The sequence below is a fragment of the Lepisma saccharinum genome, chromosome 2, assembly GCF_977018435.1.
Source record: "Lepisma saccharinum chromosome 2, izLepSacc3.1, whole genome shotgun sequence".
NCBI classification, from domain to species: domain Eukaryota; kingdom Metazoa; phylum Arthropoda; class Insecta; order Zygentoma; family Lepismatidae; genus Lepisma; species Lepisma saccharinum.
The window spans coordinates 142,631,074-142,643,784 of record NC_139230.1 but is presented as its reverse complement, the minus strand read 5'-3'; the positions used below and the strand labels follow the sequence as shown (position 1 = coordinate 142,643,784).

At 41.1% G+C, this 12,711-nt stretch overlaps 1 protein-coding gene across 1 annotated transcript in view; it reads left to right on the top strand.

The window, feature by feature from the left end:
• Positions 1 to 12,711, top strand: part of LOC145983677 (uncharacterized) — a 71,247-nt gene that overhangs the window by 49,561 nt on the left and 8,975 nt on the right. Inside the window, exon 8 of the mRNA XM_083116735.1 lies at positions 5,278 to 5,462. Within this exon, the coding sequence (XP_082972861.1) occupies positions 5,278 to 5,462 (185 nt within the window). The remainder of the gene's footprint in view (positions 1 to 5,277; positions 5,463 to 12,711) is intronic.

Here is a 12,711-nt window from a genome sequence, read left to right as displayed (position 1 = left end):
TTTAAAAATCATATGTTTATGGGAACAAAATCACTTTCTAACAGTGGAAAACCCCCAAAATGTTGGAGGCCTTTGAGCCTGACAAGATTATTGGAAAAGACAAGTAACGTCACGTCAGTGCCATGTTACCTTGTAATTAGCATTGTCATAAAGACAGACAGTAAGGATGAATCTACCAACACAAAGAAAATTGGAGCTAAAACATTAAAAGGCCTATCACTGTTCCTGTTCAAAAAGCAAGTGGACTTTGCCACTGGAAGTGATGTCCGTGACATCAAAAAACTGCATAATGGAAGCCTCCTCATCCAGACAAGTACAGATCGCCTGACTAACAACCTTCTTAAGCTTAGAACATTGGGCGCCTTTCCTGTTCAGGTTGAACATCAGCGTCAACTGAATAGTTGTAAATGTTCCATTCACCACTGGGATCTGTAGAACTCCACTGAAGAGGAAATCCTTGAAGAGCTATCAGATCAATATGTGACCGCAGTTCAGCGAATAAAGACTCGAAAGTCTGGAGAACTTGTACCTACTGCTTCACTCATTCTCACCTTTAATACAACCACTCTCCCAGATAAGGTACAGGCTGGTTATTAAAGACTTGATGTCCCACCTTACATCCCGAATCCGATGCCGTGCTTCAAATGTCAGCACTTTGGGCACACACAGTCTTCCTGCAAGGCCACTACTGCCATATGTGGCAAATGCAGTGAGCCCCGAGCATGGGACAGAGCTATGCTCATACATGTGTTAACTGCAAAGGCGAGCACCCAGTCTGGCATCATGGCTGCCCCACTTTCCAAGAGGAAAAGAAGATCTGAGAGTTGGTCATCACAGAGAAAATCTCTACTGGTGAAGCAAAACGATGTCTCCATGAAAGTGTATGCACTACTTTACCTGTGCCATTCTCTACAGCTGCTTCTAATGTTCTTGCCCGTCTCAGTATTGGCGTTCAAACAAGTGACATGTCAACTCAGACCACACCGCTTCCTGAAGTAGCTCACCCAGCAAACCACTACACGCTCCACAGATAAGAAGTTCAAACAGGATTATACCAAAGAATACTTTCTCAAGTTGACTAGCTCTCCAGTCAGGGTGGCATCCACCACTCTGAGACTTAAAGCGCAGCTGAAAGCTGCCCGGTGGACACTGAAAGCACCCATCACCACTCCCCCATCCCCATCCCCCTCTGTGTCCATGCCTGAGGACATGATAGAGGACAACACCGTGGATGAGGAATTTACAAAGGTAACAGGGATATCAAATAGAGTATGCCTTAGAAGGCCACACTAAACCTTACATCATGGCCTCTTTGTCTCCAATGGAACCTTAACAGTTTCCCCATGCATCTCGAGGAACTGCAAATTTTATTATCCGAATTTGACCCTACCATCATTTGTCTCCAAGAGACACATTTTTGCCCAAATGAATCAGTGATTCTCAACGGATACATGCTTTACCGCACCGACAAGCTTCCTGAGAGTAATCGTGCACATGGTGGTGTAGCAATCGGTATTCGAGATTCCATCCACTCTTTCTCACCACCTCCCTCTAAGCTGTTGCCATGGGAGTTCATCTACCACAGCCAATATCTGTGTGTTGTGTATATATCACAAGGGAGGAGCGATTGATTCTCTCTTGAGGGCCTCCTTTCTGTATTCGAACAACTTCCTATCTCCTGTGGTTCTTTTTGGTGATTTTAATTCTTACCTTCGTTTGTGGGGCTCCATTTATACAGAGCCCCAGGGTCAAATTGTCAAATTTCAGTCCGTCCTCAATCACATGCTCTGCATTGCACTTGTCCTTTTGCAGTCCCAGCCTTGCTCCTACCACCTCTTGGAGCATTCACACTGATCTCTGTGGGAGTGATCACTTCCCTCTCTTTCTCACTTCTGAACATTTTCAACACTTACGTGAACAGCTCCCTCATTGGCATCTCAGTCGAGCTGACTGGGGTGTGTTCGAGCATGCAGTGGACCTTGAAATCGATCTTGCATCGACTCTGTCGTAATCGACGCCCTAGATATCTTCGTGTCATGAGTCCTTGATGCAGCACATGCCTATATTCCACATCCCAGTGAGCCTGCGAAGCGATGCCCAGTCCCATGGTGGACTGCGGAGATCAGTGCAGCAATCAAGGACCGCAATTGTGCCTTAGATTGATTCAACAGGAACCACAGTGCCACAAACCTCGAGCATTTCCGCATTAAGCATGCCCGTGCCTGTATATATGGATGACCTAACCATTTTTCGTTGCTAACGGAATCTCCCTTCAGCTTCTCGTCAGTTCCAACTGATGATGAACTGTTTGCTTGAGTGATCCTATCAAACTGGTTTCACCTTCTTATCTGAGAAATCCGTGTGCGTCCACTTTTGTCGTCAGCGTACATGCCATCTTGACCCTGACCTGTACATGGGGAAATCTTCCTGTACTTCATAAGGCCTGGTTTCTGGGCCTCATTTTCCTTCGAATTCTCGACACTGTTCATCTTGCTGGTATCCGGGTATGTACCAGTGCTTTCCGCACCAGTCCCGTCAAAAGTTTGTATGTCAAGACATCTGAGCCATCGCTGTTTCTGCAGAGACAGCTGCTCATTCTAATTACAGTCTCCGATGAGAGAAGGCTGGCTCTGTACCAGTTACATCCTTGTGCAACTCGACCATTCGGTGTGTGTGCAGATGAGATTCTGTCAACACTAGAAGTTGACAGTGATCTTCCTGGCGTTTCTCCACTCATTCCACCTCTCCCAAGCTGGAAGTTTCCTGCACCTTCTATCGATTTTTCTCTGACTGCTCTTCCAAAGGCAGTAACACCAATGGTTATATACCAGCAGTGGTTTTTAGAGCTTCGCGCAAAACACCCCAATTTTAACGTATTTTATACGGATGGGTCCAAGACAGTCGAATCAGTCAGTTGCACTTTCGTCCTAGACTTTCAAAGTTCCAGTTATTCACTACATCCTGCCTCCTCCGTCTAGACGGAAGAGTTGCACGCCGTCCTCAAGACACTGGATTTTGCTGACGTATTTGCTGATGTCAATGGCCTGAAAAATGTCCTTATCTGCAGTGACTCGAACAACCTTTTGCAGACTCTGCATTTGCCGAATTCCCAGCATCCAGTAGTGCAGCACATATTCTGACAGCTTGTGTCTTTATCTGCCAGTGCTGATGTCCACTTCTGCTGGGTCCCTAGTCACGTGGGCATAAAGGGGAATGGAGCAGCTGATGCTGCCGCCAAGTCTGCTGATGCAGACGGCGACATTCTTGTCCACTTGCTGCCAGCTATCAACCTGCAGAATGTGTTTTGTTGTTACCTTCTTGACATTTGGCAGGCCAAGTGGGACGCGGAGATGGGCAACAAGTTCCATGCTATTAAGCCCACCACAGGTGCATGGTGCTCCTCGTCCTGTCCCTCTCATCGAGAAGAAGTTATTCTTACCAGGGCTGGACCCTCCAATGTGTCGTGTTTGTAACGCTGTTTTAAGTGTTTGGCATATTCTTATTGAATGTGCCAAATTTGCTATCCTCAGACAGACTTTTAGTCTTCCCAACTGTTGCGAATGGGCTGTTTATACAGGAGAACTGCAGGCACTGATGAAGCAATGCAAATGGCAGGTGAAGCAGTGTGGGAACATTTGATGTTTTGAAGGAGTTATGTTCAGTGAATAAATATAATAAAAAATAATTGCATTACAGATTTATTTGGGTGTGTATGAATAGGCAGAAGCCACTACTGGCAGGAAGTCTATGATTGATTGATTGATTTGGTGTTTTAAGCCCACTTTATGCACAGGAAGGCTAATCGGGACGTGCTTTTTCTTTTTCCAGTCAACTTGTGAATGCGGGTTCATTACTTGCTCTATGATTGGCTGTTGGAAAGTTGCGGTGCTCTGATTGTGAGAATATCTTATTTGCGCTGTACGTTAGGTTAGGTTAGATTAGATTAGAAAGCAGCAAATTTGCGCTGAAAATAGGAAATAAGATATTCTCACAATCAGAGCACCATAACTTTCCAACAGCCAATCAGAGAGCAAGAAATTAACCCACATTCACAAGTTGACTGGAAAAAAATTCACAATCGAGACTGGACCTACAGTTTAAAGTGGGATCCAAACCACTATGAGCCTCCACCGGGTATCGAACCCGGGACCCCTTAACTACAAGGTGACGACGCTACCACTGCACCATCGGGGAGGCCCTAGGAAGTCTATGAACAAGGATACAGGCAAATTAATGAATTCTAATGATCTCGAAGTTCAAGAGATGCCAAACATTAGTGCATTATGTACTTGCAAACTTGATAAAGATAAAGAGATCACAGATGAAGGGAATAGTAAGGGAATGCAAATTTCCCTGAAAAAATTTCCATTTCTGCAGATGAAAAGAACAATGTGTTATTGTTCCATTTTGCTTTAAAGGAGAATGGAAATTCTGAAGTACTCTATCCTGACAGGCTACATAAAACTTATTTCAGAACAAACTAGAGACAGTTTGTTATCTCATGTACTGAAGCAACTGAAGGAAGAGCAATTCTTTGGGAATAGGAAATGTAAAGCGAAAATTGCTAGGTTGATGATGAAGAAGTTTTAGGCAAAAGGTTAGAAGGATGGAAGCACATTGAGAAGGAAACAGTCAAGACATGGGCATCAGTGAGTTTGAGATCTCATGTCACTTCACAATTCTGAATTTGCAGGACACTATGGGAAGCAGAAAACTTAGTCAAATGTCAGGGGAAAATATCCATGGCTTGAAATGACATGAGATGTCACTCAGTGCATCAGAAATTGAGTTACTTGTACCATTTCCAAGGCATCCTGCAAACAGGCTTTCATGTCCAGCAAAAGTGGAACAGGAGTAGTGAGACAGAAATTTCAGAAGATGAGCCCAGTCTTATGTCAAGTGTTTCCAGGCTGGCCTGGTTCCTGCCTTCAACTCCCCTCCAACTTTCTGAAAACTGGTAGATTATCAGAAAGCTAATTTATTCATATTTTCCTGTGAATTTAATTATATGTGTTGAATTTGAATCAGTCAAGTACAATTTCAACCACATAAATCAAAAAGTAAAACTTTAATTCCAATGAGGCATGGTGAAAATTGAATAAAATTCCTGATTTTTATTCTGCAGACATTTAGGAGCAAGAAGCAACTTTAGCACACTATATGTTTTTGAATTTATAACAGATAATTCTGTGTACCCTACTCTATAATGCATAATTCACCACAACAATTAGGATTCCACTTCATTTCCATTCAAATTATTTTTGTTCTATTTTCCAGATGTTGCCAGTAGCGTGTCACCCAAGTTCTCAAAACTAATTGAAGAATCGGGTGGCTTGAAAGTCATGTATAGTGTAGTTGAACGTGGTAACCAGTCTCAGCCATGTTTGGAGGCTTTGACACTGTGCACGGGAACTCTACTGAATATGCAGAAATGGAATGAAACAGAATGTAGTGTTTGGATGGTAAGTTCCATTTTGTACCAAGAGATTACTTAATGTAGAGCAATTTATGTAGCTATTCCTAAGCACAGTGGTAGGGAGCTTACGCACTAAAGCAGCAGGTACAAGTCAGGGAATTTCATTTTATGGAATTTTAGTCACCCTGCTATCCTTATACATTGTTTTTATTTGTTTTCCCAAGTGTCAGCCCATTTTCAACACAACTTTGCATAGTTGTGGGAATGTGCTGCTGCTAAATTTTCAAAATTCACTTTGGTCTCTTTGTGGTAGTTGCAGGAGTGTGCCAAATAACATTTTTTTTTTATATTCTTCTTCCTTTAAATTCCATTATTGAGAGGTCCAATGTGTAAATTTCTCCTCTGCTAAAAACCTTATCATTCTAAAGAAAAAATGACTTTAGCTCTCGAGCTACAATTTTTTTCACATTTCTCTGCAAGTTTTGAGAAGTGCCTGCCTAGAAAGTGCTCACCCACAAAAGGCTAAAACACAGGAGAGGCTCTCTTCCACTATAGGTTAATATGATTAGAATAGTACATCAGAAAAATGTCATGCAGGAGAAAAAGGAGGAGTTTTATTTGAGCTAAGAAGATGACACGTGTGAGTAAGACCAAAGCAGTGTATATTGTATCTGATTTGATTTTATTTCATTTATAAGCTTTCATTTAACTTTAAAAAAAAAATATCTTGGAATTGTTATATTGATACATGCAGTTGATAGCAGAATATATATACAAGGGTGATCTGAAAAGTTATCAGCCTAACAATAGAAAACAAATTTATAATTTCAAAATTATTTTTATTTTTCAACATAATCTCTCTCTTAAGATCAATACATTTATTCCATTGGTGTTCCAATTCCATTAGACTGTCCCTGAAGTGGTTTTCTGTAAAGTGTGCAAAATACTGCTCTACAGCTGCAATTGTCTTTTGATTTGATTAAAGGGCCTCCCCGATGGCGCAGTGGTAGCGTCACTGCCTTGTAATCAAGGGGTCCTGGGTTCGATACCCGGTGGAGGCACAAGTGGTTCGGATTCCACTTTAAACTGTAGGTCCAGTCCCGATTAGCCTTACTGTGCATAAAGTGGACTTAAAACACCAAATCAATCAATTGATTTGATTAAAAATTCTGACAAGTGATGAAGATTTTAAGTTTTAGGAAGACATAGAAGTCTGAGGAACCCACATCTGGGAAATAGTGTGTATGTTCCAACAATTCATGGTTCATATCCCTTAATTTTTCCTTTGCCAAAATATTTTTATAGACAAGTGCATTGTAGTGATGAAAATTGATTTTCTGTTCTGCAAAGCAGGTCATTTCTCTTCTTTTTTTTTTTTTTTTTTTTTTTTTTTTAATCTAGTCAGTTTAAGCCCCACCTAGTGGTTGCAGGACCTTGTAGTTGGTGGTAGGGCTTGCGTGCTCTGATGATCCTCTAGGCTATACCGGCGGTAGCATAGCTACTTTGCAGGGTCTCCCATGCGGGGCAGGCTAGTGGGTAAAGAGCCAGACTAAGAAGCAACCTAACAGTCAACGGCTCCAAAGGCGGAAGAAGATGGATGGTCATCTCAATGGCTGAGGAGGCGGAGGAACCTAGAGGAGGAAACCTCTTTAAAAAACCTTGGTCCATCTGGCCCCTTACCAGGGATACGGTGAAGACCTCAATGGCATCTGTGGCGGAGAAGGAAACCTTCGGAATGGCAGAGATGAAAGAGGCATCCCACCCTCCTGGGAGAAGAGGGAAACCACTGCCTTGTGGAGAAGGGGAACTTCAAAGGCTAAGGGAGTAAACCCTGAAAGAAAATCCTGGTCCCCAAGGTTGGGGGTTGGGCGCTGTGCAGACAACTCATCCCTGAAAAATTCCAACAGTTACGAAACCACAATCAGAGCCTCGAAAGGATGAAGATAAATTAAGACAACCAAGGCGAAAGGATATGGACATTGAGATGGTACATGGAACATCAGAACACTTCTCAAACCAGGGGCCCTGAAAATAGTCACGGACCAACTGATTAAATATAACATACAGATAGCTGCCCTACAGGAAACAAGCTGGACAGATAATGATATATGGGAAACAAAGACACATGTTATATACAGCAGTGGCAAAAAGAAAGGAAATAAAGAAGCAGTAAAGAGAAGAATGAAAGAGAGCATAATTGATTTTATGCCTTTAGATGAGAGAATATGTAAAATAAGAATGAGAACTAAATTCTTTAATGTAACCTTCATAAATGTCTCTGCACCTACAGAAGAAAAGAAGAATTAAGAAAAGATGACTTCTATGATAAACTAGAAAAGACAATAGACAGTGTGCCATCCAGCGATGCAAAGATGATAATGGGCGACCTGAACGCACAAATAGGCAAAGAGGAAATTTATAACGAAACAATTGGAAAGCACAGTTTACATAGATATTCTAAAAAAATTGGCCAAAGACTCATTTACCTGGCAATTAGTAAAAATATGATAATAGCATCCACAATGTTCTCCAGAAAACAATGGAGATCATGTGATGGAAGAACCAACAATCAAATAGACCATGTTTTGATAGATTGAAGGAGAGCAACAAGCATTATAAATGTACGATCATACAGAGGGACCAGTTGCGGAACAGGCTATTACCAAGTCAAAGTAGTCTTCAGAGGATGAATAACAAAATCACAAAGAAACAAAACAGAAACGAATCAGAAGTACGATATTAAGAAACTGACAGAAAATATACATAGTAAGAGGTTTAAGAAAGAATTAGCGCACAAACTAGAACAAGTAGGCACAACCAACATGCAAGTAACGGAAGAAGTGGAAGAAATATGGAATAAAATAAAATCAAATTAGACCAACAAGAGCAAAGAAACAAAATCTGGAAGAGCTAGGAAAAAGTGTGTACAACTTATGTCATAGGCAGAAAAGAAAACATGTAACAGAGAAAATAAATAATATCAATTAAGACTTTAACCCTTAGTTCGCCGCCGTAACACATATGTTACAAAAAAAGTATGTCCCTTGTAGCCGCTGTAACACATATGTTACAAACAGCTTTAGATACAATTATCGAGGGTTTGCCACACTTATATTTGTATATTGAGGTTGAAACACTGACAGTTCGTTCGGAACATGTTTTGCAATCGTGTTTCGAAAATTCCAAATCCCCCCCCTCCTTGTCACGTGTTTGGGCTCACCCAAACACGTGTTCGCTCGTCAGTTGACAGACACAATAAATGCTTGGTATTTACGATGCTGTTTTCCTCCAAGCTTCCAACGCTGTGATTTAGTACTGATAAGGCACACATTCTTCTTTGTGTTTAGACCTGTTGATCCAGCTGAAGTAGTGGTGGGGGGGTAGGGCAAGGAGAGAGGGGATTGGATGAGGTTTGGTGTTGTTGCCTCTATGTTAGAAATGCAATGAAGCTTGACGATAGCCAGAGGCCAGAAGCATGAGTCTAAAGCATGTGTCTATCCAGAAGTATAGACAAAATAAACGATTGCAAAGGCTCCCTTCCCTCCTCTGTTAGGACTAACAAACGCCTCACCATAAACACTTCGTATCATATAACAGCTCATCGATTTCCCTAACGCACAATCGTTTCCTTCCGGACATATTTCCACAAAGAGCCGAGTCAAAAGGGAGAAATAGACTCACAGTAGCTACACAAGATGCAAGTGCGAACGAAAAAAGCAAAAGTTCGGGTTTTCTCCCCAAAGTAGCTGGAGAAGAGGGGGCAAACTCCATATTTTTATGATTTTTTCATTGAAATTTGGGGGATGCAGCCCCGGTCCGTAACCCCCCCCCCCCCATGGTTGGGGCATCCAAATTTTACATGGTTGCATGCACTGATGTTCTGCCCGCAAAACAAAAGTTATCCGAAGTAGATTGGTCCCATAGTGTCAGTTATAACAATTTTATGAATAATATGCAAAATTGGCTAAAATTCGCTAGAGTTTTACGTTTTGCCTTATTATTCAAATTGTATTGCACCCACGATCATGAATCAAGTTTCATTCTGTTGCGGAAGGTCCATTCTTTGAAAAAAAAAAAGCAAAAGTTCCGGTTTTCTCCCCAAAGTAGCTGGAGAAGAGGGGGCAAACTTCACATTTTTATGTTTTTTTCATTGAAATTCGGGGGATGCAGCCCCTGCCCGTAAACCCCCTCATGGTTGGGGCATCCAAATTTTACATGGTTGCATGCACCGATGTATTGCCTGCAAAACAAAAGTTATCTGAAGTAGATTGGTCCCATAGTGCCAGAGTTATTACGATTTTTCTCCATTATGTATACAAATTCAAATTTCCCGCTCAAAGCCTCGGCGACACTATGCTTACTTTTGTCAGACCGAGCGGCGTACTAAGGGTTAATCAAAGAAATACATACATAGCATAGAAGGAAATAAAGAATATAAGGGAAGGATTTAAACCAAGAAGAAACATCTGCGGGCCTCCCCCATAGCACAGTGGTAGCGCCATTGCCTTGTACCTGGTGGAGGCACAAGTGGTTCGGATCCCACTTTAAACTGTAGGTCCAGTCCCGATTAGCCTTACTGTGCATAAAGTGGACTTAAAACAGCAACTCAAACAAAAAAAAAAAATCTGCAAAGATAAAGAGGGAAAACTACTGGGGAATGAAAGGCAAATATTAAATAGATGGGCTGAATATTTTGAACAGTTACTGAACAACATAACCCCAAAATAAGGACCAAGAAATGAGACCAAGTAGGCAAGAAGAGTCAGAAGAATCAGAAGATCCACCCACACTAGCAGAAATTCGAAAAGCTATTCCAAACCTAAAAAATAACGAAGCAGCAGGGAAAGACAGGATACCAGCAGAAATATGGAAATATGGAGGGAAGAAGTTGTTAGAATCCCTACACTTACTCCTATGCAAAGTCTGGAGCCTAGAACATATACCAGATGAGTGGAAAAAGAATATAATTTGCCCCATATTCATGAAAGAGGATAAACAAATGTGTGAAAATTACAGGGGAATATCGTTGCTTTGTGTAGCATACAAGATATTGACAAGCATGCTTAGGGAAAGACTACAACCATATGCAGAAGAAGCATTAGGAGAGTACCGAGCCAGTTTCAGAAAAGGCAAGTCTACAATAGATCAAATACACACAGTCAGACACTGGAGAAGTGTTGGGAGGAGAACATAGAAATAACACAAGTCTTTGTCGATTTTAAATAAGCATATGACTACATGGATAGAACTGAAATTGGAAACTTATTGAGTACATTCAGAGTACCTATAGATTTAATTTGATTGGTAGAAATGTTCCTGTGTTTAAGAAAGGTGATAAAATGAACTGCAATAATTAGATATATATATATATAGATCTTGCTCAGTATAGGTACAAATGGAAGGCCTCTGTTGCTGCAGCCATGAACCTTCGGGTTTAAGAAGGCTAGAGAGTTAGTTATTTAGTTAGAAATGATGATGCAGAACACCAAAGCACATGTGAAGATACAAGCAAATATGGGAGAGAGCTTTTCAGTTAAACAAGGTCTCAAACAAAGAGATGGCTTGGCACCACTCCTGTTCAATCTGTCTCTGGAATATGTGATAAGGAAACTAATGATAGATACAAGAAGAACATTAGAATATAAGCTGACCCAAATAGTTGGATATGCAGATGACATCAATATCATTGAAAGATCAATAAGATCAATTAAAGAAGTAGTGGAAACACTAGATGAGAAAGGGAAGGAAATTGCATTACAAATTAACACAAATAAAACAAAAAAATTAGTCCAAACAAAGAAAGCAAAGTCAAAGGAAAATCATATAAAGATTAGAGAACATGAAAACATGAATTGGAAGTGGTATGAAGTTTTCCTTATCTAGGAGTATTCATCACAGACAAAAATGAAGAGATGATAGAAGTAAGAAATAGATTACAAAGAGCCAATAAAGCATACTTCTCATTACTACCATTGAGTAAACCATAGAGCCAAAGTTACATTGTATGAAACCCTAATTCCTGCATAATTATATATGGGAGTGAAACGTTGGCATTTAATCAGAGTGCAGCTGAAATGGTTGATTTGTTTGAACGGAAAATACCGAGGAAAATATATGGGCCAATACAAGTGAAAGATATTTGGAGAATAAAAGGCAATCAGGAATTACTTGAACTTTACAAAGATGTACCCATCTCAGCTTACATAAGAGCTAAAAGGTTAGAGTGGGCAAGACACATAATCAGGATGGATGACAGCCGAATCCCCAAGAAGGTGATGCAAGGAAGTTTTGGATAGAGAAGATCAGTGGAGAGACCCAGAAACAGATGGGAAGAAGCGGTTGGAGCAGATGCAGTACAACTGCTTAGAACTAGGAACTGGAAGAGAGCAGCCTTGGATAGGACGGGATGGAAGAGGAAGATTGGAGAGGCCATGGACTGAATACGGACCGGAGCGCCATAGAAGAAGAGTCAGTTTAAGAGATTGGAATAGTGTTGTCCAGTTATTATTGTACCCTTGTGAAGGTAATCAATAAATAAAATATCTTTAGCATCCGAAAGGAATTTGGGGGGGGGGGGCTGAACTGTACATCTGTCAACTTCTTTCAAACCTAAAATATACCAACGAGGGTCATCTTTATTCCACATCCAATTCATACTTAGCCTACTATGGTATATGAAATGGTCACATATTTATATCTAGATACATGGCTCACAGAAAATGCAAATGGATAAGCAACAATCCTGAGATTAGAACACTCGTGACATCAGCAGACTTGCTTCTTTTACTGCCTTACAGTTTTGAGTAAAGTCATTCAAATACCAGTTTGAGTCAAAAGTTCATTCGTATTTTGACATGGGAAACAGTGAAGCCGGAGAAAAAGCCTGTGAAGCCAAGCGAGCACCTCACAATGGGCACATGACATGCATGCCAACTGGTACATACATTCACACAGGCACAGTGCAATTACGGTGGTCCATCATAGAGGTCAACAAATTACCCGTACGTATCTTGTTGTGACATTATTGGAAAGAAAGGGTGAAAGCTGCGAGTGCTGTGAGGGAATTTGTGTAGTGGAAGATGAGGGCACAGTGAAAATTAGGATGCACAGAAATGGTTCAAGCAATTATCATCTGGGGACATGAGTGTGGAAGACAAGCCCCAATGTGGGAAACTGGTTCCCTACTACAGCACGTGACAGCCGATGCAAGCGTCAGTACGTGGCAACTGACACAATGGGTTGGATTGTCCCAAAGCACTGTAGTTCACTCTCTTCACCAAATGGGTTTTGTCTCT